The sequence below is a fragment of the Phocoena sinus genome, chromosome 17 (genome assembly GCF_008692025.1).
Source record: "Phocoena sinus isolate mPhoSin1 chromosome 17, mPhoSin1.pri, whole genome shotgun sequence".
Lineage (NCBI taxonomy): Eukaryota > Metazoa > Chordata > Mammalia > Artiodactyla > Phocoenidae > Phocoena > Phocoena sinus.
The window spans coordinates 42,038,248-42,060,186 of NC_045779.1; the positions used below are offsets into that span (position 1 = coordinate 42,038,248).

Genomic DNA, 21,939 nt, shown 5'->3' on the forward strand with positions numbered 1-21,939 from the left:
ACCCATGTCCCCTGCATCGGCAGGCGGACTCTCAACCACTGAGCCACCAGGGAAGCCCCATTTGTTTGTTTTTATTTCTAATTCTTAATGTAAAAGAGATGCTAACCTATGGATCAGGCGTCAAGGACTCTAACTACGTGTAATGTCAGTTTAGCATATGAATAAAACATAACATTTTATTACAAATGCTTTAAGATAATTCATTAATGATTAAAAAGCATGGTATAACATTTTCTGCTACTGTTAATTTCATTTATTAAGACTCAGACACTGGGAATCAGGCTTTGAAACATAGATGTTACAGCTACAAAATGCAAGTTTCTTTGTGGTTAATGTGGCACCATGACAGTGAATAACTGAAATTGGTAGTATAATTGTTCCAAGTCAACATGCTAAGAAAACAGGAAACGACTTTTTTCTTTTGTGCATGTGTTGTTTAAGCTGTAATTTTTTGCCAACTATTTTGATCTCTTAAAATTTCTATTGGTCAAAACACAGAAAAATGGCTCACCTGTAACAGACACACAGCCTAATGGAGCAATGAGAGTAATGGGGGCAAATCCATAGGCTGCAAAGTTTCCTGTCTCTCCCACAGCCATCAGTATGACGCCGCTCCACCACAGCACGCTCTTGAAGTACGGCCTCGGGTGTTCTTGGTGCACCAGCTGAAGATGCGAATATTTCTGGAAGTACATCACGATGTAAATAAGAAAATATCTCCACCCAACCAAAACTTGGCCTTGAAATTTTTGGTCCTATAAAATTGCTTCATGGTTTTTAAATGTATTTGCAGATTATTACAGAGCAATTATTATGGTTTTCTGTTTGTTCCAAACATATTAACAGGAGTGAATCATACTGATATAGCATTGTATAGTTTAAAGGGCCTTCTCACATATTGCTTAATTCTCGTAACAGCTCTGTGAAATAAATATCATTGTTACTATCTAAAGACGGAGTGTGTGTTAAGGAGTTAAGTGACTTTTTAGTCCACCACACCAAAATACTTCTTTTAGATTGTCAAAAAAATTCAAATGCTGAAATAAAGATAAGTTACTAAAGAAACACCTTTGGAAAAGGGATTCAAATCTATGAGTCGAAGTTGCTACCACAATAAACATAACAGGGCAGAAAGCTCTGGTAGCAGAGGGATGGGGGAACTCATTTATATCTGGTCTGAGTATTTCTTTGTATTGGAAATGTATGAATTCCTGAAAAACTGGCCATTAAATAAAGCTCTATTTCCCTATTGATTTTATGATAACTGAACTTACTTCCTTAAGAAGTATGTACAATTCTAGATTATTTTAAAATCTTTTCTTTAAAATTTTTTTAAAATTTCAGAAGTTATTTAGAAAATAATAAAAGTACTATAAGAAAATGTAGAATATTAAAATAAATCTTGGCTTATGCCAAGATATGAACATCTTTTTAAGTGTGATACAAATTCACAGGCGCCTGGTCTGGGGTACACAATACTATTAAGAGGCTCACAAAACATTTAACTTCTCTTAAAATCAGAAGAAAAAAGATGGACACAATCTAGCCTGGATTATATTTGTCTTTATATCAATGAGGTCATAAGATATACTTTCTTTAATGGAGGAGGAAGTCCAAGAAGGCAAAAGTGCCTGAGGCTCACTGAAGTCATAATGTGTCCCTGGATCAAACTACAGAGTTAGGAAAATAAGCTTCTTCTTACCTGAATATTTAGGGAAACGCTGATTACCAAGTTTCCTAAAATGGCCAGCAAAACTCCAAAAAGGTGAATCTATAAAAGAAAATGTTTTCTTTAAATGGTACTTTAAATAGCACTTGTAAGATATTTACCAAAAAAACTATGAAAATTTAAGTTGATACATTCATTCATTTGTTCATTCATTCAGCAAATATTTACTTAGCACCCGTTTGCCAGGGTCACCTGGAATATGAATAATGGTTTTATTAGGATTAATTTTTCACTTTAGTCAAATATTATTTTTTATAACTAGTTCAGTCCTTTACTGAATTCTCTAGATATGTGCTTCATTCACTAAAATAAACAGTCATCAGGTTCTGACTTTTTCCCACTAAGATGCTTCTATTTATCCTGTCTGCCAATTTCCTCAGCAACCTCTCTGATTGGGGTGTTCATTGCCTCAAGTATGGACTATATAATTATTTCTGTTCTCCCTCTTTTCTTTCTCTTAAGATATTCTGGAAGACTGTGGTACGAAAGAGAGATCTTTGGCTTTGGGGTTAAAGGATGAACCTGAGATTCAGATCTGCTATTTTCTAATGGGCGACACTGAGTAAGTTATTTCAGCTCCTCCCTCGGCCTCAGTAAACAGGGGATGTTGGATAAGATGTTTCCCAAAATCCCTTTATCTCTAAACTGCTATGAACCTCACTGGAGACAGACTAAATTTTCCCGCCACTCTGCTGGTCAAGAACCCACAATGTCTCTCTACAGACAACTATATTAAATACAAAACTACTGTACCAGCTCCCCATAATCGGTCCTTAACCTGACCCATCCAATTGTCCACAGCACACTTTAAGGTGCTCCCTCTACCTTGGGTACCTGGTTCCTGACTTCTCCAGTCAGATGTCATACTTTTTCTCATGTCATTCCTCTCACCCAGACAGAGTATCTTCTTCCCTCAGCCCATTTCAATCAGACCTCACCCTCCTGGCCATCGGAGCTCTACCTCCTTACGACCTTCTCAGACACCACAGACCATCTTTACTTTCTCAGACTCTAAATGGTGAACATCCCTTATTTCTTCTTTTATATTGTCAGGTGTATCATTAGGCTCTATAAATAGACGGCAAATTCTCTGAGGGAAGGGAATCATGTCTAAGACTTCCATTGGGTCTTCTACATCATCTACTATAAAATGTAGAGACTTAAAAAAAAATGAGGGGCTTAAAAAAATACTTGTTTGAGAAAGCATAGAGTGGTTTAAAACAAGAACTACAGAGGTTAAAAAATTAGTTCTGACACATTGCCCAAGATCTTTACTATAGATAGCATATGTATTATTTGATGACTTCAAGAGATGCATATTCTGCTCCTATCTAGGTACAAAGATGTAATATCTTCTAGCAGTAAAAATTAGCAATGAGAGAAGGGCTCTTCCCCTTCTTCTTCTACAGTACATAACTTCTAGCTAGCTTCAAATTCCAAGGAGTTATTTGAATTTCAAATGAACATTACAACCACAAGGAACCCTTTTCAGAATGCAAAATGTCTTTGAAGTTTTAGAACTTCATTATATGTGCTGAAGTGAAATTCAGTATTTCTAAAAAATGAAGCAGAAAAGTTGAAAACCCATTTAATAGTTGACATATAATATCCATGGCCTTTAATCAGTTAAGAATTTTCGTTTCCTAATAAAAGCAGTTGGCACTAATTTTGATCACTATTCCTCATGGGGAACAATTGTATCATAATATAATGTGCTATTTCCATGCTTTCGATTTACAATTGACTGACTGCATTTGGCAGTAATCAGGAAAATAAAAATCCAGAAGAAGTTTGGGATTGAATGGATAATTATGAAAATCTTCTATAATTATAAAAGTAAATTGCTGAATAGAAATGTTACTTCAAAATTCTTTAAATGATTCACTGAGTAGTTTAAACACCACCAGGCCAAGTGTTTAGAAATTGGTTAGCAGGATTTCGCAATGATTTCTTGGATATGACATGGAAAGCACAGGCAACAGAAGAAAAAATAGATAAGCTGGACTTTATCAAGATTAAAATCTCTTGTGCACCAAAGGACACTATTAGCAGAGTGAAAGGCAACCCACACAATGGGAGAAAATATTTGCAAATCATATATCTGATAAAGATTGATATATAGAATATATAAAGAATCCCTACAACTCAACAACAAAAAAATAAACAATGCAACTGAAAAATGGTCAAAGAACTCAAATAGACTTTTCTTCAAAGAAGATATATAAATGGCCAATAGGCACATGAAAAGATGCTCAATAGCACTAATCATTAGGGAAATGCAAATCAAAACCACAATAAGCTACCACTTCAAACCCAGTAGGAGAGCTACAATTTTAAAAAAAAAACAACAGAAAATAACAAGTGTTGGTAAGGATGTGGAGAAATTGAAACCCCAGTTCTTTGTTGGTGGGGATGTAAAATGGTACAGCTGCTGATCTCATAACATATACAAAAATTAACTCAAAATTAACCAAAAGACCTAAATGTAGGAGCCAAAACTATAAAGTTCTCAGAAGAAAACATAAGGGTAAATCTTTGTGACCTTGGATTTGGCCATGGATTCCCATAGATAAGACATCAAAAGCATAAGCAACAAAGAAAAAATAATTGGACCTCATCAATATTAAAAAACTTTCTGTTTCAAAGGACACTATCAAGGAAAGTGAAAAGATAATCCACAAAATGGGAGAAAATATTTGGAAATCATATATCTGGCAAGGGACTTATACCTAGACTATATAAAGAACACTTACAATGCAATAATAAAAAGACAAATGACCCAATTAAAAATGGGCAAAGGATCTGAATAGACCTTTCTCCAAAGAAGACAAATGGCTAACAAGTACATTGAAAAGATGTTCAACATCACTAGTCATCAGGGATTGCAAATCAAAACCACAGTGATATACCACTTCATACCAAATAATATAGCTATAATCAAAAAGTCAGATAATAAGTGTTAGTAAGGATGTAGATAAATCAGAACCCTCTAACACTGCTCATGGAAATATATAATGGTGCAACCACTTTGGAAAACAGTCTGGAAGTTCTTCAAAAAGTTAAGCATGGAATTTCCATTTGACTCAGCAATTCCATGCCGAGGTATATATCCAAGAGAAATGAAAACATATATCCACACAAAAGCTTGTACACAAATTTACATACCAGTATTGTTCATATGACAGCTAAAGGCTGGAGGTAATGATCGTACAACTCAGTGAACTGTACAATTTAAATGAGTGGATTATATGATATGTGAATTACATTTCAATAAGTTGTTATACAAAAATAATTTTAAAAACACAGAGCATTTACATCTTTTTTTTTGCCCAAAGAAATAAAATGTTACAAATGTAACTAGCTCTATTTCAGTCTCTTCTTCCTCCCAGAGATAAGTGATTTTTTTTTTCTGAAGTTGATACAAATATATTTCTTTCTTTCCTCGATTTATTTTTATTATTTATTTTGTTTACTCAGCTTTTCTTTTTTTCATCTTCTTCATTTGGACTCTTAACTCATTAGTTTTTTCTGTTTCTTTCTATCATGCAGATAGGACTTTACATTTCCCCCTAAGTACACCCTCTGTTTTAGCTGCCCGCATAGTTTTGGCATGTACAGTTTTCATTGGTATTTAGTTCTAACTATTTTCTGATTATCTCATCATTTTTATCTGAGCCTTATATTATTCAGAGATGTGTTTTTTAATATTTCTAAATGAATGGGGTGTCGACTATCACTTCATTACTAATTTCTAATTTTACTGAGTCGTGGGCAGAAAATACACTGTGGGTATATTTACATTTGCTTTTGACCTATTATACAGTGTAAATTGGAATTTGTTTTGTGACCTGCTGGTGTAGGGTCAAGTTTATAAGTGTTCCATGTATGTTGGAAAATAAAGTATTTAAAAGTTGAGTTAATACATTTTATATATCCTTCCTATCTATCTATCCATTCATCTATCTATCTCCATTAAGTCATTGTTCAAATCTTTGATATTCTTACTAAATTTTGTATTGCTTTGTCTATCAATTGCCTAGGGAGGTATGTTAAAAATCTACTCAAACATGTATTTATATATTTTAAGACTATAGTCCTAGGTGTATACAGGATCAGGATTGTTTTATCTTCCCAGCTAATTGTTCTTTTTTTTAATTTTTATTTATTTATTTACTTATGTTTATTTTTTATTTATTTATTTTTTGCTTATTAGTCATCCATTTTATACACACATGTCAATCCCAATCTCCCAATTCATCACACCACCCCCCCCCCAGTAATTGTTCCTTTTATCATTAGGTTTTTTCTTTAAAATCTATTTTAGCTGATATTACTGTAGCTGCTTTCTTTTGATATTTGCTACTTTCCACATCACTTTAACATTTCTGCATCATATTTTAGTCAAGTCTCTTATATATAGAAAATAACTAGATTTTCTGTCAGATGGGGAGGTTAGTCCATTTTGTTTATTGTGATTATAAATATATTTTCCTTTATTTCTATATTTTTTGTGTTTGTAGTTATCTTGCTTTTTCTTTCTGTCAGATGGGGAGGTTAGTCCATTTTGTTTATTGTGATTATAAATATATTTTCCTTTATTTCTATATTTTTTGTGTTTGTAGTTATCTTGCTTTTTCTTTGCTTTCTAATTTCTCTTTTCCTGAATCCTGTTGAAACGATTGAGTTTTCTTTATTCTTTTCTTTCCCCTACTCTTCTGGCTAGGAAGTTACACATCTTATTTATAGTCTTTCAGTAATTATTGTTAAATGTTTTTAATTTTGAAATAATTATGGACTCACAGTAGGTTGCAAAGAAATGTCCAGGTAGGTCCATGAACTCTTCCCCCAGTCCTCCCCTTGATGTTAACATCTTACACAACTACAATCCAACATCTATGGTTCTCTCTATTCTCTCCACGTGGAACTCCTCTTACAAGTATGTTGGACTTTTAAATTCTTGTTTCCTAAAATAGCTCTCATATTTTCCAACTCTATCTCTTTGTACTGAGTTATGGATAATTTCCTCAGATCTATCTTCAAGTTTAGCTTTTCTGGCCTCCTTTTGAATTGAGTCTTTATACATGCCTATCAGTACATATATTAAACTGTACTATAATTATGTTTTACAAGTGCATTTCCCCTCTAGACTATAAACTCCTTGAGAGCAGAGCTATGACTTATCAACTCATCTTTGTAACCCAAATGACTAGTAGAGGTCTTTGGCACAGAGAAGTTGTTTATTAAATGCTATTTGAACTGAAATAGTCTCAGATTGATTATACACTGTCTAGAAATAGTAAATTTTGACCTTTGGCCCTAGGAAGATGTCAAACAGTATTTTATAACCAACTGGGGTTTGAATACAGCAAACACTCAGTTTCGTGAGAGAACAAGCTTGTCCCAGAATTCAGATTTCAACAATTAAGTGTCCACTAGTGTGCAATAGAAAGCTGCCTGCTGGGGCTTCCCTGGTGGCGCAGTTGTTAAGATTCCACCTGCCAATGCAAGGGACACGGGTTCGAGCCCTGGTCTGGGAAGATCCCACATGCCGCAAAGCAACTAGGCCTGTGTGCCACAACTACTCAGCCTGTGCTCTAGAGCCCGTGAGCCACAACTACTGAGCCCGCCTGCTACAACTACTGAAGCCTGTGAGCCCAGAGCCCATGCTCCACAACAAGAGAAGCCACTGCAATGAGAAGTCCATGCACCTCAATGAAGAGTAGCCCCCGCTTGCCGCAACTAGAGAAAGCCCGCACGCAGCAACGAAGACCCAATACAGCCAAAAATAAATAAATAAAAGAAAGCTGCCTGTTGACTTTTGTTTTTTTTGATGCGTCGGGTCTTCGTTGCTGCGTGTGGGCTTTCTCTAGTTGCGGCGAGCCGGGGCTACTCTTCATTGCAGTGGCTTCTCTTGTTGCAGAGCACGGGCTCTAGGCGTGTGGGCTTCAGTAGTTGCAGCACGCGGGCTCAGTAGTTGTGGCTCGCGGGCTCTAGAGCGCAGCCTTAGATGCTCTGCGGCATGTGGGATCTTCCCGGACCAGGGCTCGAATCCGTGTCCCCTGAATTGGCAGGCAGATTCTTAACCACTGTGCCACCAGGGAAGCCCCTGACTTTTAAAATCTAGTGAATTCATATATACTAAAAAACAGAAATATATAGTATAAAGCAGGCGTCAGGAACAGTTTCCTGCTAATAGGGACATACCTCATTTTATTGTGCTTCACTTTATTGTACCTTGCAGATACTGCATTTTATACAAATTGAAGGTTTGTGGCAACCCTGCATCAAGCAAGTCTATCAGCGTCATTTTTCCAACAGCATTTGCTCACTTTGTGTCTCTGTGTCACATTTTGGTAATTCTCGCAATATTTCAAACTTTTTCATTATCACAGTATTTGTTACGGTGATCTGTTATCAGTGATCTTTGACGGTACTATTGCAAAAAGATTATGACACATTGAAGGCTCAGATGATGGTTAGCATTTCTTAGCAATAAAGTGTTTTTTAATCAATATACCTTGTTTTTTTAGACACGATGCAATATGCTATATAATTGCACATTTAACAGACTACTGTAGGTGTAAATATAACGTTTACATGCACTGGGAAACCAAAAAATTCATGTGACTCACTTTGTTGTGATACTTGCTTTATTGCGGTGGTCTGGAACTGAACGTGCAGTCTCTCGGAAGTACGCCAGTACACATTATAAACCGGTATATCTTATTGTTCGTTTTTCTGAAAATTTACCTAATTATTCAAGGTTAATTGCATGCTCATTAAATTCATTTGACACATACCTGTAAAGAGCAGTAATTCAGTAAATCCTCATTAATGCCCCTAATTGTTGGGGGGGGAAGGTTCAAATTTGCAATGTTTCTTAAAAAAGGTGGTTTAATTACCTTCAAGGACAGAGAGTGACTTGAGGCAAGCATTACTAAATGCTGTTTCCAATTAGAGGCTCCGGTAAATGTGCTTTAATGACTACAAAATCCTCACCTGCAATCAGAAGTGGCATTTGCATACAGTGAGCAGCCCTTATAAACTTGCCATTTAAATTAAAGACATCTAGTTTACTTCATTACTTTATTCAGAGTGTTATCTGATTTCTAGCATATTAGAATTAGTGGAAACTCAGAGCTTCTCTCTCCCCTGCCCTCTTTTCTCCCCTCCCTGTTGATCTGGAGACTGGTGGTCAGGAAAGAGAACAGAGGGCCAGAGAAGGAAAGTGACTTGTGCAAAGTCACACAGCTAGATAGATACCAGGCAAATTCTGGCCCCAAGGCACCCAGCTCATGTCTGAATCACCACTTCTTCACAGACTGCAATAGGTAACCATCTGGCTAGTCAATGCCAATTTACCACGGTTTTAAAATTAGCAGGATCTGTTTCTTTTTCTCAGTGCAAATAAAATAAAGCAAAGATAATAGTTAGAAGGAAAGGTTGCTCCACACCTTAACAATGCAGCTAGAAGTACAGACCAGAGACACAGAAAGATGGCCTTAATTTTTGCCGTGCTCACTCCTGTCAGTACTGTAGCTCAATTTCTGGCTTTTCCAGGATGGCTTGACAAATAGATGGTGGGAGCCACAGCAAACAATTTATGGAGAATGAGGTTCAAAATATCAGTACTAATGAGTACTAAGAATGTTTTTGTTTTATTTGGAATAACAATCTTATCTCCTACTTTTTGGTGCCAGAATGTTCTTTAGACATTTCACATAAAGTCATTGACCTATAATCCATGGGTGGGGCAGTTTGGCCAGATGGCAATGGGGTATGATAACAGGGATGTGTGGAATTGGTCATAGTCTATCCCAGTTCTGTCTTTGAACTCAACCATATTCCTGGCTCTGCCTTCAAAACATAAATCTGGAATCAGACCCAGTGGAGCTAGTACATGGTTCAAAAGAACCATAGATTCAGAGCTAGTCTTTTTTTTTTTTTTGAGGCATGCGGACCTCTCACCGTTGTGGCCTCTCCCGTTGCGGAGCACAGGTTCCGGACGCACAGGCTCAGCGGCCATGGCTCACGGGCCCAGTCGCTCCGCGGCACGTGGGATCTTCCCGGACCGGGGCACGAACCCGTGTCCCCTGCATCGGCAGGCGGACTCGCAACCACTGCGCCACCAGGGAAGCACCAGAGCTAGTCTTGAACACTGTAATAGTCATATTCAACTCACAACTAGAATAATGCTACCTCCTGTTCCAGGCAGTAAAATATCCCTGAACATGGACGTGAGCGATCCAGTTTCAAATACCAGAAATACCATAGGTTAAGTGATTTAGGTCAACTAATCACTGCAGGAATGATCTTAAGAGCCTGAACCTGAAAGGAAATGATATACCTGAGAAATGAACATTCAGGTCACTTCATCTCACAGGAAACTCTTAGGAATGAGCTGGGGTTGTTTTTTATTTGCACCTAGTAAACAGGTAGACACAAATCTACTTCCAGAAAGTTGGGAGGGGATAGGAGGACATCCAAAATCTTGGCGATACATCCTTAAGTTTCTAGGAGTGAAGACGCATAATGTGTGCAACTTACTTTCAAATGATACATGACAATATAAGATAAAAAACAGAGGGAGAGAGAGAACAAACAAATATTGCACAATGTTAACTGGTGAATCTCCACGTGAAGGACATATGGAGTTTACTGTATTATTCTTCTTAATTATCTATAGGTTGGAAAATTTTCAAACTAAGAAGTTAAAAAATTCTGCTTTATAGACTCAATGAAATTAAAGAGAATATGGATTCATTGAAAAAGAGTTAAAAGAGGAGATGATAACAAGGAAAGAAATAAAAGCAAGAAATAAAAAGGAAGCTGGCTGAACCAAGGAAAGAGATTAAGTAGAAAAATAAAAGCACTGCACAGCTTAAAACCACAGGTAGACACTGCTTGGGAAAAACACACAAGGTGGAAGAAAAGGACATTAAATGGAAGTGATCAGAGAGAAGATGGTAGATATGGGAGACAGACAACTCGAAGCCCACACCAGAAGCTCTTCACTCAGTCATGCACCCATTTGGTATTTATTTAGTAACTGCTAAATATTAGGTCCTATTTCAGGAACTAAGGATGCAAAGTATCCTCGATAAGCTCAGAAGAGGTAGAAAAAGCGACCAATAACAGACTACCACCTGTGACATCTATAATAGAGGTATGTTCTGTAGAACCCATGGGAACAGAAGGGACAAAGTACAAATTTGCCTAGGTTGGAGAGTATGTTAGCTTCCTGTGACTGCTGTAACAAATTAGCACAAACCTGGTGGCTTAAAACAACAGAAATTTATTCTCTCACAGTTCTGGAGCCCAGAAGCCCCAAATCAATTTCACTGGAGTGAAATCAAGATGGCAGGACCCACATACCAAGAAGTTCAGTTGCTAGCTCATAGGGTATGCATATGTCTGGGTTTTATAATTACTCACAATGATTTTTCCAAAATGTTATATAGAAGTAAATAACATTTCGAGGTGCCTCTCTCCCCCTCCGACACTTGGTATCTCGGTATTGTAATTTTTTTTAAGTTTAGCTATTCTAGAGAACCTCACATCTCATTATGGTTTAAATTTCCATTTTTATAATGACCAATGATGTTGAACCTTCAGATAATCTTATAAACCACTTGGCTCTCTTGTTTCATTAAATGTTTTTCCAGACTGTCCAATTTTTAATTGATGGTGGCAGTCTTTTTGTACTTGATGTGTAAGAGTACTTTATCCCCAATATGATTTCTTTTTGAATATATGCATTCTGTACAACTTTTCTCACTCTGTGTCTTGCCTCTTTTTGCATAGAAACTTTTAAGTAATAAAAGGACTTAAATATACTCTATTGATGAAGTAAACTTATTGATCCTTAACTTCATGTGTGGTACCCTTTATATCTGGGTTATAAGGTTATGAGAAAACTTCCTACATTTTTTTCTAGAAGCCTTATTTTAAAATAACATTTTGCATACAGGTGCACAGACTGGAACTTGTTTGCCTATACTGTGATATAAGGCTCTTTTGCTGTTTCCAATTTACTGTTTACCTAATCTGTTTAGTTATTAATTTCAGTCATTAAAATTTTTATTTCAAGGATTAAAGAAAAAAAAAAATGGCAGGGACACACTCTCTCTAGAGGCTTTAAGGGAGAATCCATTCCTTGCCTCCCCCAGTTTCTGGTGGCTGCTGACATATCCTTGGATTATGGTTATATCACTTTAATCTCTGTCTCTGTGGCCACATTGCCTTCCTCTTCCATATGAAATCTCCCCAGGTCTTCCTCTTATAAAAAGATACATGTGACGGCATTTAGGGTCCATCCAGATAATCCAGGATAATCATCCCACCTCAAGATCTTTAACTTAATCACATCTGCATGACTCCAGTATAGCTGGACTGGAGAGGCAGGCAGGAGGCTTTTCGTGCCATGGATCTGCTGGTGGTGCTACAACATGCAGGACTCTAAACCAGAGACTGTTAGTTCCAGCCGTGACTTTTTGAAGACTCATCCTGGCTACAGTGTGGAGGCTGGACTAGGAGGGAGCAAGACAGGGAATAGGAAAACCAATTAGGAGACACTTCGGGATCTCAGAGAAGAAGTAGGGGAAATGTGGAGAGTTAATTACAACAGGGCCATAGAGGAACAATATTCATATTCATCGCAGCAAACATTGGAGGCAACCTGAAATATGAAATGCTTTTTAGATTACCGAATGGGTTGGACTATTCTTACCTTTGCCCTTGTAGATAATTACGTTGTCTGCAATACTAACCCAAGCTAAGTTAAAACTATAATCCCATACGTGAAAAAGAAGAAAGAAAAATTTTCAGTCAGGAACAGAGTTTTAATTTGTTATCTTGGTTTTTGTATGTTATACGGTTATTGCCTTTCTATCCTGAGAAACTCTCATGACACTGGATCCAAATCTGGTGATTTCGAGCCAACAGAAAAGGTCAGGGTTACATACCACAGTATATCGTTGCTATTCTACAAGCTGTCCCAGGCCAATTTTTAATCAACCTTAAAACCTAGGCAGAAAAGCCCAACATGTTGCCTTTCCATACAATTAGGCACTATTACATTTTGTCTTTTACTCGGGAACACATTTACTTACATAACTGTACATTCATTATTTTAAAAAACTGAACTCCATTAAGGATAAGCCTTACTAAGCTTCCTATGAAGCCACCATGTTTTTTTGCTTTTGAGAAATTTAAGTTGCAGCAGAGCAAATTTATGGGAAAAATTTAATAAGACATCCTTTGGGGGCTTTTAACACTTGGTTAAAAGGAGAGCGACAATAGTTAAGGAAGGTGTGATATCACTTAAGGAAATCTTAAACTTGGTTCTATTACAAAACAAATCAACCCCGTTTAACATCGGAAAGGCGAATCTTTGAAACAAGGACAGACATGCTGAATACAAAGAATGCGATTGTTTGCATCCAGATTAAGATGAGGTCCCATTACTTTCAAATTTTTCAAGAACATATTCATAATAATAATTTAAAAAATCTGTCATCTTCTGTTTCCAAAGAAGCAGGATTGCAGGCTGCCTCTTGCAGGGCCAGCCCAGGGTTTGCGAGAGGCTTCCTACCCTAAAGTTGGAAACTTGGGACCTCACTGAATGACAGCTCTTTCCCCAACACCTGCTTAGGTTTCAAGAGTACATGTCCGTTTTGAGAGCAATGCCTGCCTCGCACTCTGGCTGTATTTTGCCAGCTCCATCCTCCTGGAGACTGAACTCTATTGTCTATGTCAGGCCCCAGCCACTGGGTGAGTTTGTGCCTCAGTATGGGGGAGGGATCATGACATTGCCACTCACTGACCTGCCAGGCCACCCACAAGATCAGATCTTTCTGACATCAAGGCAGGAATCAAGTTCAAATTTTCTCCTCTGGGACACTGTGACTTGGACTCTTCATTACCTCTAAAGGGTCAGTCCTCATAGCCAAGATAATTTCCCCCATTCCTGGCAAAATTCTCGCATCCCACTGGTCCAGCAGGCAGGTTCCAACATACTTTATGATCATCCCACATATGATACCCCTAGGACTCATTGATGGTGACTGTGATTTGGGTCTGCAAGTATAGTTCAAAAGACTAATAAAATGCTGTACATGGAACTCAGAATTATTCTCTATTTTATGGCTGTGGCAGCTGCTTGTAACATGAGGTCTGCTCGTACCTTGCTCACAAACAATCACTCATTTCTCCACTGCTGTGACTCAGGCGGCCATATCCAAAGGTACATCACACTATTTCCTCTTCTGCTTTGGCTCTCTTTATTTACAATTACATAACTGTACTATGTTAGTCCTGGAAGCACAATGGAAGCAATCCATCAGATTATATAAGCAAGGGTAGCTTCACACCAGCCCTTCAAATGTTGTTTTTCAAGTGTTTCAAAAGCAGTCTCTCTATCTCACTTTCACACATACACATTGTACGTTGTATAATGTACACGTGATATAATTTATGTATATCACACGCATATGCATGGCTACGGTTTGAGGACGCAGTCCACGTTTTCCGATTTGTTTGATATCACTACCCAACACTGTTCTGTTGAGAAGGACCCTCTGCCTGTGATTTTTATTGAGTGGAATGTTGGTTGCATTTTGGGCCCTCACTGCCAATTAGCTGATCAAGATTGACGTGGGCTGTGACAAGAGGGAACATAGTGCTGCTGTCTCCCAAACAGCCCCAGAACAACCAGAGCCCTGCAAGTCCAAAGGCTGAAGAAGAAATAAAGACCCCTCCCAGAATTCACGGGATTCTCCTCAAGCTTGAATGACATACCAGCAATGCTGACGTGGCTGGTGTGGACCCAGAGTTCTTCCGGCCTTCCACGTCATCCAGACTGATTAATTTCCTCTATTACTTAAGCCGGTTAATGTTAGGTTTCCTGTGACTCGAAAACCAAAGCCTCTTAACTTACAAAGCATTCTTGGTAGGGAAGCCAAGTTCAAAAGCCAGAAGAGAGATGGACTCCCGTTGCAAGCTAAAGAAGTCAGGCCAGGGGTCCAAGTAACTGAAAGGAGAAAATTTGAGAGGTGCCGAGAAGGTGAGGGGGTGGCTTAGGAAACAAGAGCTGGGGCTGTTGGCAGGCCTCAAGACGACCTGCCATGGCCAGGGTGGGTCTCTGAAGGAGTCACGCCAGGACAAACGCAATATTTGGTGGTGTGGAGCTCATGACTAAACATCTACTAGCCTGTGTTGACACGAGCCTGTATTTACTCCGTGTCTCCCGATGGGTGCCAAAGATGACAGGAGACCATGCTGGGAGTGACCAAGGACCAGGCAAGTGACAAGGTGAAGCAAATGTACAGGTAGGTACATGCTGAGAATTATGTGGAGGGGAAGTGGAGTGTTATCTGCCAGCTTCCAGGCAATTAGGACACTCTGGTGGACCAAGACAGACCGGCCAAGAGCTCTGACTTTATGTAAAATGTAATTCTGTTGGACGGAACACGTGGGGGTAGGTTAGAAAAGGTGTAAACTGAATAGAGGAATGTTGGACCTTCGGAAAACAAAAAACAAAATACACTCAAGCTAAAATAAATAGCATTTAAGTCTTAACGCTAACACGGCATGAGCTTTCCCAAGCTGGGGTGCTGGTCCTGCTGGGTGGTTAAACTATAGTCAATGTCTGAAGACGTCATCACACTACTGCCACCAAAACCTGTCAGCTGTTCCCAGGGCTACACACCCATCCACCCCAACCCTGAATTCTGGAAAGTGGCATCAGACATGGGAGGAATCTTCACCTTAGTACTTCAGGATAACAAGTGTTCCAATTAGGAAATTACTGCAATCAGGAAGTGTTCTGTAATGTGAATATGTTTGGAGAGTGAAGGGGAGGCAAACATCAAAGGGAGTGAGGAAGGCAGTGGATGTAGAGAAATCAGTGGTTTTAGATTAAAGAAAACAGAATTACATCACATAACTGACATGATTTCTCTTATTTCCACTTATAATGAGTTAAGTACAATAATTAATAATTATTAGAAATATGTATTTTATGACATTTCCTATAATATAGGTTGACTGTAATACTTCTAATAATAGCTAGTGTTTACTGAGTGCTTTCTATGTGTCTGGAACTATTTGATATACATTATCTTATTTTATTCCTACATCAACTTTATAAGGTATGTAGTGTTATTACCATTTCAATAGAGAAAGCCAAGATTTGGAGAAATTAAGAAAATTGCCAATGCACCTAGCAAAGAAGCTGAGCTTTTTAGACCACACTATCCTTGAACAAAAAGGATAGCTTAGGGGAATGTCATCCTTTCCATGGTAAACTCTCAAATGCCACTTTGAACAATCACCAACATTTTAAAAAGAAATTGTTTAAAAAATTCTCCTAAGGAAACAAAATGAATATGGCATACCACTTCCCACACCATCTGGGTAAAACATGCAAGTTGAACAGTCATAGCAATCCTAATATTTTTTAACATCTTAAAATTGTAGAATATAATAGATACAGGCAACTGTAAAGAAAATGATATAGATGAACAATTTACTAAAATGAATTATTATAAGGCCAATACCCTCATAACAGCAACCAGATCAAGAAACAGAAATTGGGCGCCCACCCAAAGACCTCCCTTTGCCTCATCCCATCCCATCCTCTCCTTTCCCCAAGGAAACACTGGCCTGACTCCATGGCAATCACTTCCTTGCTTTTCTCTATAGTTTTATGACCCAAGTGTGCGTCCCTAAACACTGTGAACGAAGGCTGTCTTTTTTCCTAATAGGTCTTTTAGGTGTATTTTAATCTACAGGTTCTCCCTCTATCCTTGCTCTCCTTTTTTTTTTTTTCCCTTGTAAAAATGACTTTTGAAGAAACCGAGCCACAGAAACCTGTAAACTGAAGTTTCCCACAGCCTGAACTTAGCTGATTGCATTAATGCAAATATTATAGCTGGTTAATATAAATCAAGCCGTAAAGAGGATGTCAGGTAGATTTAAAGGCAAACACGTGGTGTGACAAATTCACAACAGCATTAAGAGTCTGTTCCTCTAATAAGGACCATGGGATGATGACGATGATAATGATTAAAAAAGCTTTGATACAGTTGCTTTGAGGTAATCATTTTCTTCCTTCTTTCTTTTTGCTGCCTTATACCTATATCTCGAAGAAAATGTAGTAAAGGGAAAATGCCATGTTGGATGCATAAGGATGGCAAAAAAAAAAAAAAAGAAAAAGGAAAAGAAAGAAAGGTCAATAAGTATAAACAAAACAAAAAAGGGATTTTTCTTGGGAAGGAAATGGAAAGGACCAGCAACCTCTACCTGGCCCTTTGGTTATTTGTAAGTTTTGGCACTTTTCTTTCTCTAAGAGGCAATCAGATGCAGCGACCAGCAGAAAGGAGATAAACGGTAGCAAAGCAAAATCAATAAAAGGGCAACATAAAACTCAATGTGATTTTTCTTTAGTACAGTGGGACAAGCCATGTTCATTTTCTCCTACCACGTTCTTTTCAAGCCTTAGTTTCTAAGCAATGGCCTTCAGGCATGAAATAAAAATAGCTTTGCAGTTAAATCTACTTGCTGTAAGATCTGGGGGCAAGTTATTTAACACAAGTTTCCTTACATGAACAGTGAGGATAATATGTACCTTACGAGGTTGTTCGGGGCTCCAATGAGATAATAGCTATAAAGTGTCACATAGTAAATGCGTAACAAATGTCTCTTCGATTCGCCTCTTCCCTGCCAAGTTGTATCAATTTTCCTCTAAATATGTTGACTTTAAAAATTCAAGCCATTGAACATCAAAAGTTCAAATAAAGGACATTAAAAAAATCTAAATTTTTCATTTCACCCTATGCAGAATAAACCTTTCTGACAGTGTCTTTGTGAATTTAGATATTTAGCAACATGGATAAACTTAAAGAAACAGCCACAAAACCCCTCTTTCACAATATTCCCACGTTCATCCTTTCCTGTCTATTCCCTCTACAGCCTTGCCGGATTGGCACTTATTTATTCAACCAGATAGCATGAGAGAGTCTGGGGATCTTCTATTCTAAGCCTAATTTTACCAGTAAGGAAAACTGAAGCCCAGTGTGACGCCCATGTGAACTCCGCTAGTTGACAGCAGAAACTAGACAACAGCCTCTAACGCTGGTTGCAAATTAAGTGCCTACAAGGCGAGTAGGTAAAAGAGATGAGAGCAAAGAGAGGGGCCTAAGTGGGGAGCACAGTTGTTCTAAACAGTGAACTCCCCCTCACAGTTATCACGTGTGAAAGAGGGCCAAGTTGCTAGCACTTCTAATATTTAAACAGTTCATGGAAACTTGAAACCTTATATATAATCTACTCATTTTTAAACACTGGCAACGTATTAAACATTTTCTAAACCTCTCTGCAGTTTGACACAAGATACGTCTACGGGCTGGATTCGGTCCATAGCTAGCCAGAGGCCTCTGCATCCTGCTAACCCTAATTTGTGTGTTCGTTTTTTTTCTTTTGGCTGCGTTGGGTCTTCATTGCTGCACGTGGGCTTTCTCTAGTTGTGGCGAGTGGGGGCGGAGCACGGGCTCTAGGTGCTTGGGCTCCAGTAGTTGTGGCTCACGGGCTCTAGAATGCCGGCTCAGCAGTTGTGGCACACGGGCTCAGTTGCTCCGTGGCATGTGGGATCTTCCAGGACCAGGGCTCAAACCCATGTCCCCTTCACTGGCAGGTGGATTCTTAACCACCGAGCCACCACGGAAGTACCTGACCCTAATTTCAATGTCTTTAATTTGCTTCGATCCTTTTACTCCCTCTTTGAAAAACCTTCAATGGCTCCCCACTGTCTACCAGATATAGTCCAAACTTCTTTACCTGTTGTCCTTCACGGCAATCCATGACAATATCTAAGACCCGAAACTGTATTTCCACCTTCCAGTCAGTATCAGTTTCCCACTGCAACCAGAATGGCCACTGACTTCTACTCTAGGTACAAAAATGTTTAGAAGGGCACCTGCTCAGACAGCGTGGGCTGCTCCTTGGTCTCCAGACTTTTCCCTTTCTTGGAATGCTTTCCACCTGTGACTCCCATCAATGAAACTCTGTCTTTAGGTGTCCAGCTCAAATACTACCTCTCCACAAAACATCCTTGATGGCCCCTGCTAAAAACCACCTTGCTCTGAATTCCCAAAGGACTTTATATTCCTCACACGACACTTAAAACATACTGCCTTGTTTCACAGTTACCCGCATAGCTCGTTTCCCCAAGCACCTAATAACATTAGGAAGGAAGGAAGGGGTTGAGTCTAAAGACTATGTTGAATATCCCACAGTGATTTGTACAAAGCACGGAGCTCAGTAACCATCTTAGAAACATTATTTTTTATACTGAAAACTTGTGGATGAAACATGAAGAAAATACCTTTGTAGAATTTTATTGCATCTATACTTGTATGGGTAGACTCCTAAGAGATGCAGATGGCGCAAAGGCCTCACTTCCCTGATTCCCTAAAACATTTTCCCCACTGAACTTCTACTTCCTACTTGTTTTGGGATTTCTTCCTCTAGAAGCACTCACATCTTTGCCTTAGACTGATTCTAAGCGGGCACTGTTAAATATTCATCTGTCACCTGAATGTGTTTCAGGGAAGTTGGTCTTTTTCTGTGGGTAAGGTTAATTTATCAGATCTCATGGTTGTCTCTTGGAAAGACACAGAAAGCTGGGCTATCAGTGAACAGACACTGTTCAAACATTTCAGTAGTGATAAAACTTATTAAATCCTGGCTATCCAGCAATCAAGGTTAGTTTCGAGTCCTAAACTTTCATCTCTCATTTTGTTTTCCTGGAGCCACTCCCATTTTCAGCCATCTGTATTCAGTTAGTGTCCAAAAATAAAAGAAAAATTAGATTCCATTTTATTTCTACTGGCCTGCCCAGCACTAGAGGCACTCAATAAAATGTTTGCTGAATGAATTTTTAGAAATCAATTTTTACTTTTGCTTAAAAACAAATGCAGTCGCTGAAAGGATAAAATACCACAATCTTATAAGATAGTCTAAGTTTGCATAATAATGGGAAAAGCTGATATAGTCTTACCTCAAACTAGCTATGCTTGGGTGTCAGCTGGGTAGTTTCAATTAGCATATCCTGGATACACCCTTTGTAACCTGTACAATTCTATATTGTCAAAGGCAAGTTAAGCCTTGCAAACATAAAGTTAAATTCTCACATTTATGTCACATGATAAGCTGTGTTTGGTGTCAGAGAGCCAAGATGATCTTGAATTCCAGGAAACATTAAAGAAAACTAATGACTGCAGCGGTTTCCACTCTGCAAACAATGTTTTCTCCTGTTCTGGATGATGCCATGGTAGGTCCCATTTACTCTTTAATTCCTTTACCAAAAGACAAAATATCATTCTTAAACTTTTATTGGGAGTGCTTCTAGCATAAGCATATTATAATATGCTTTATAACATATGCTAGCATAAGCATAGTGTAACAGATATGCTCAAAGAACTTCCCATAAAAAGCAATTCTTGTCTTTGTAACTCCTGTGGGTGGAAGCAAGGAGAAATGGAATCCAATAGGCTCTGTGCCCCCATTTTTCCTATTTTAGTATGTTTTGTGGTAAAACAGACTCAGAGTGATACTGTCTCCTCTGTTGAATACTAATAACATGAACATGCTTGTTTTGTCTTTATATAAGTAAATTATCTTCCGTGTTGGTTTTGAAAACAAAATTCTAACATTTCAGAAACTAACATTCGAAACACTTTTCAAGCATAAAAGGCTTCTAGGCCTTTGATTATTGGTAAAATCCCTGATGTAGAACAACAGCAACAAATATTTTATAATTATATTGTTGTAAAATAAAAAGAACCATTGATTTGTTAAAGAACAAGAACAAAGCAACACCCATATGAAAACAGAAGGAAGCTTGGAATCGACCATATCAAGATCACTTGCACCCACTAGAAAGAACAGAAATACGGCTAGAGGAAGGGCTTTTTTTCTGATGTTAAACCAAGCCCCAAATAAATGGGCAGCTCTAATCCTCTTTGATTCTGTTAAACGTGTATTTCCAGCGTATATGCACGTTGTTGAGGCTTTCGACGTTTCCCCAAAGGGCCGGTGAAAAAGGAGTCTGGCAATCGCAAGCTGAGAGCACTAGCGATCCTCTCGCCGCAATGGAAGAGCTGTGCTGACACACTGGGGACTCACACGCACACGCTCAGAGCATCCGCACAGAGGTGACATTTGGCGGCCCTTAACGAGTTCTCTGATTCGGGGAACAGAGTGTCACTTATTTTTTTTGAACTGTAAAATGATCCTGGCGGGTGGGGGGGCGGATATGGGTGGAGGAGATTCGCCCCGCACTCCTAGAATCATTCCGGGAGAAGAAGGCGGATTCAGGCCGGAGAGGCGGGATGGTTGGGGCCCCAGAAGCCCATGACCGCAGACCTGTGCGACCCGCTCCCAGGGATCGATGCCCAGGAGAGGCAGACCAGGGCTTCCCGCTCTCCCAAACGAGGGGCAGTGAAGTCAATGTGTGGTAACATCATGTCAGCTCTGCCCCACTTGGACAGCGCGGTGTCCTTCTGAGAGTCGGCGGGAGAGCGGCCGAGGAGCCGGAGGCGCCGCGGCACCACCCCGGTCCCCACCAGGCGGCGGGGCGGCCGGCCCTTACCTGGTTCCGGCGGTACCAAGCGCCCGACAGGGAGCCATTGCCGGCGCCCAGCGCCCCGTACGTGAGGTTCCGGGACAGCTCGTCCAGGGCGGCCGAGGCGGCGGCTCCGGGGCCCCTGGGCGCAAGCGCCGCCATTAGCTCTCGCTCCCCGTGCTGGGACTCGGGCTCCCGCCTCCTCCCGGCCCGGCCGCACAGCACGGCGCCACGAAGGAGGCGCGCCCTGCGGAGGCCGCGCCCGGGCCGCGCCGCAGCCACTTCCTGCTCGGTGCCCGGGCGAGGCGGGCGCGCCTGGGCCACCTGGCTCCCGCCCCCGCGCGGCGCCAGGTTCCCGGAGGAGCCCCGCGCTCTGTGGCCTCCCGGGGCGTCTCGGCTCGCTCCGCATCGTCCCGCCGCCGGGCACGGGCGAGCAGAGGCCTCACGGGCCCGAAGAGGGAGAAGAGCCGCGCCCCTCTGCGCGCCGGGTCCGCACCTGTCGGGGCCAAAGCCCTTCCAGCCCCAGCGGCGCGGAGTCAACACTTATCGAAGTGAATAGGTGTGAAAGGAGACATTGGCGAACCCA

At 39.8% G+C, this 21,939-nt stretch overlaps 1 protein-coding gene across 1 annotated transcript in view; it reads right to left on the minus strand.

Annotated features, from left to right (window-relative positions):
- The window catches only part of NIPAL2 (NIPA like domain containing 2), a 73,314-nt gene extending 51,733 nt beyond the window's left edge, over positions 1 to 21,581 (minus strand). Inside the window, exons 1-3 of the mRNA XM_032609355.1 lie at positions 21,381 to 21,581; positions 1,703 to 1,771; positions 512 to 683 (exon numbers count right to left, since the gene is read on the minus strand). Coding sequence (XP_032465246.1) covers positions 512 to 683; positions 1,703 to 1,771; positions 21,381 to 21,515 — 376 coding nt within the window. The 5' untranslated portion in view covers positions 21,516 to 21,581. The remainder of the gene's footprint in view (positions 1 to 511; positions 684 to 1,702; positions 1,772 to 21,380) is intronic.
- Positions 21,582 to 21,939: the final 358 nt, after the last annotated feature.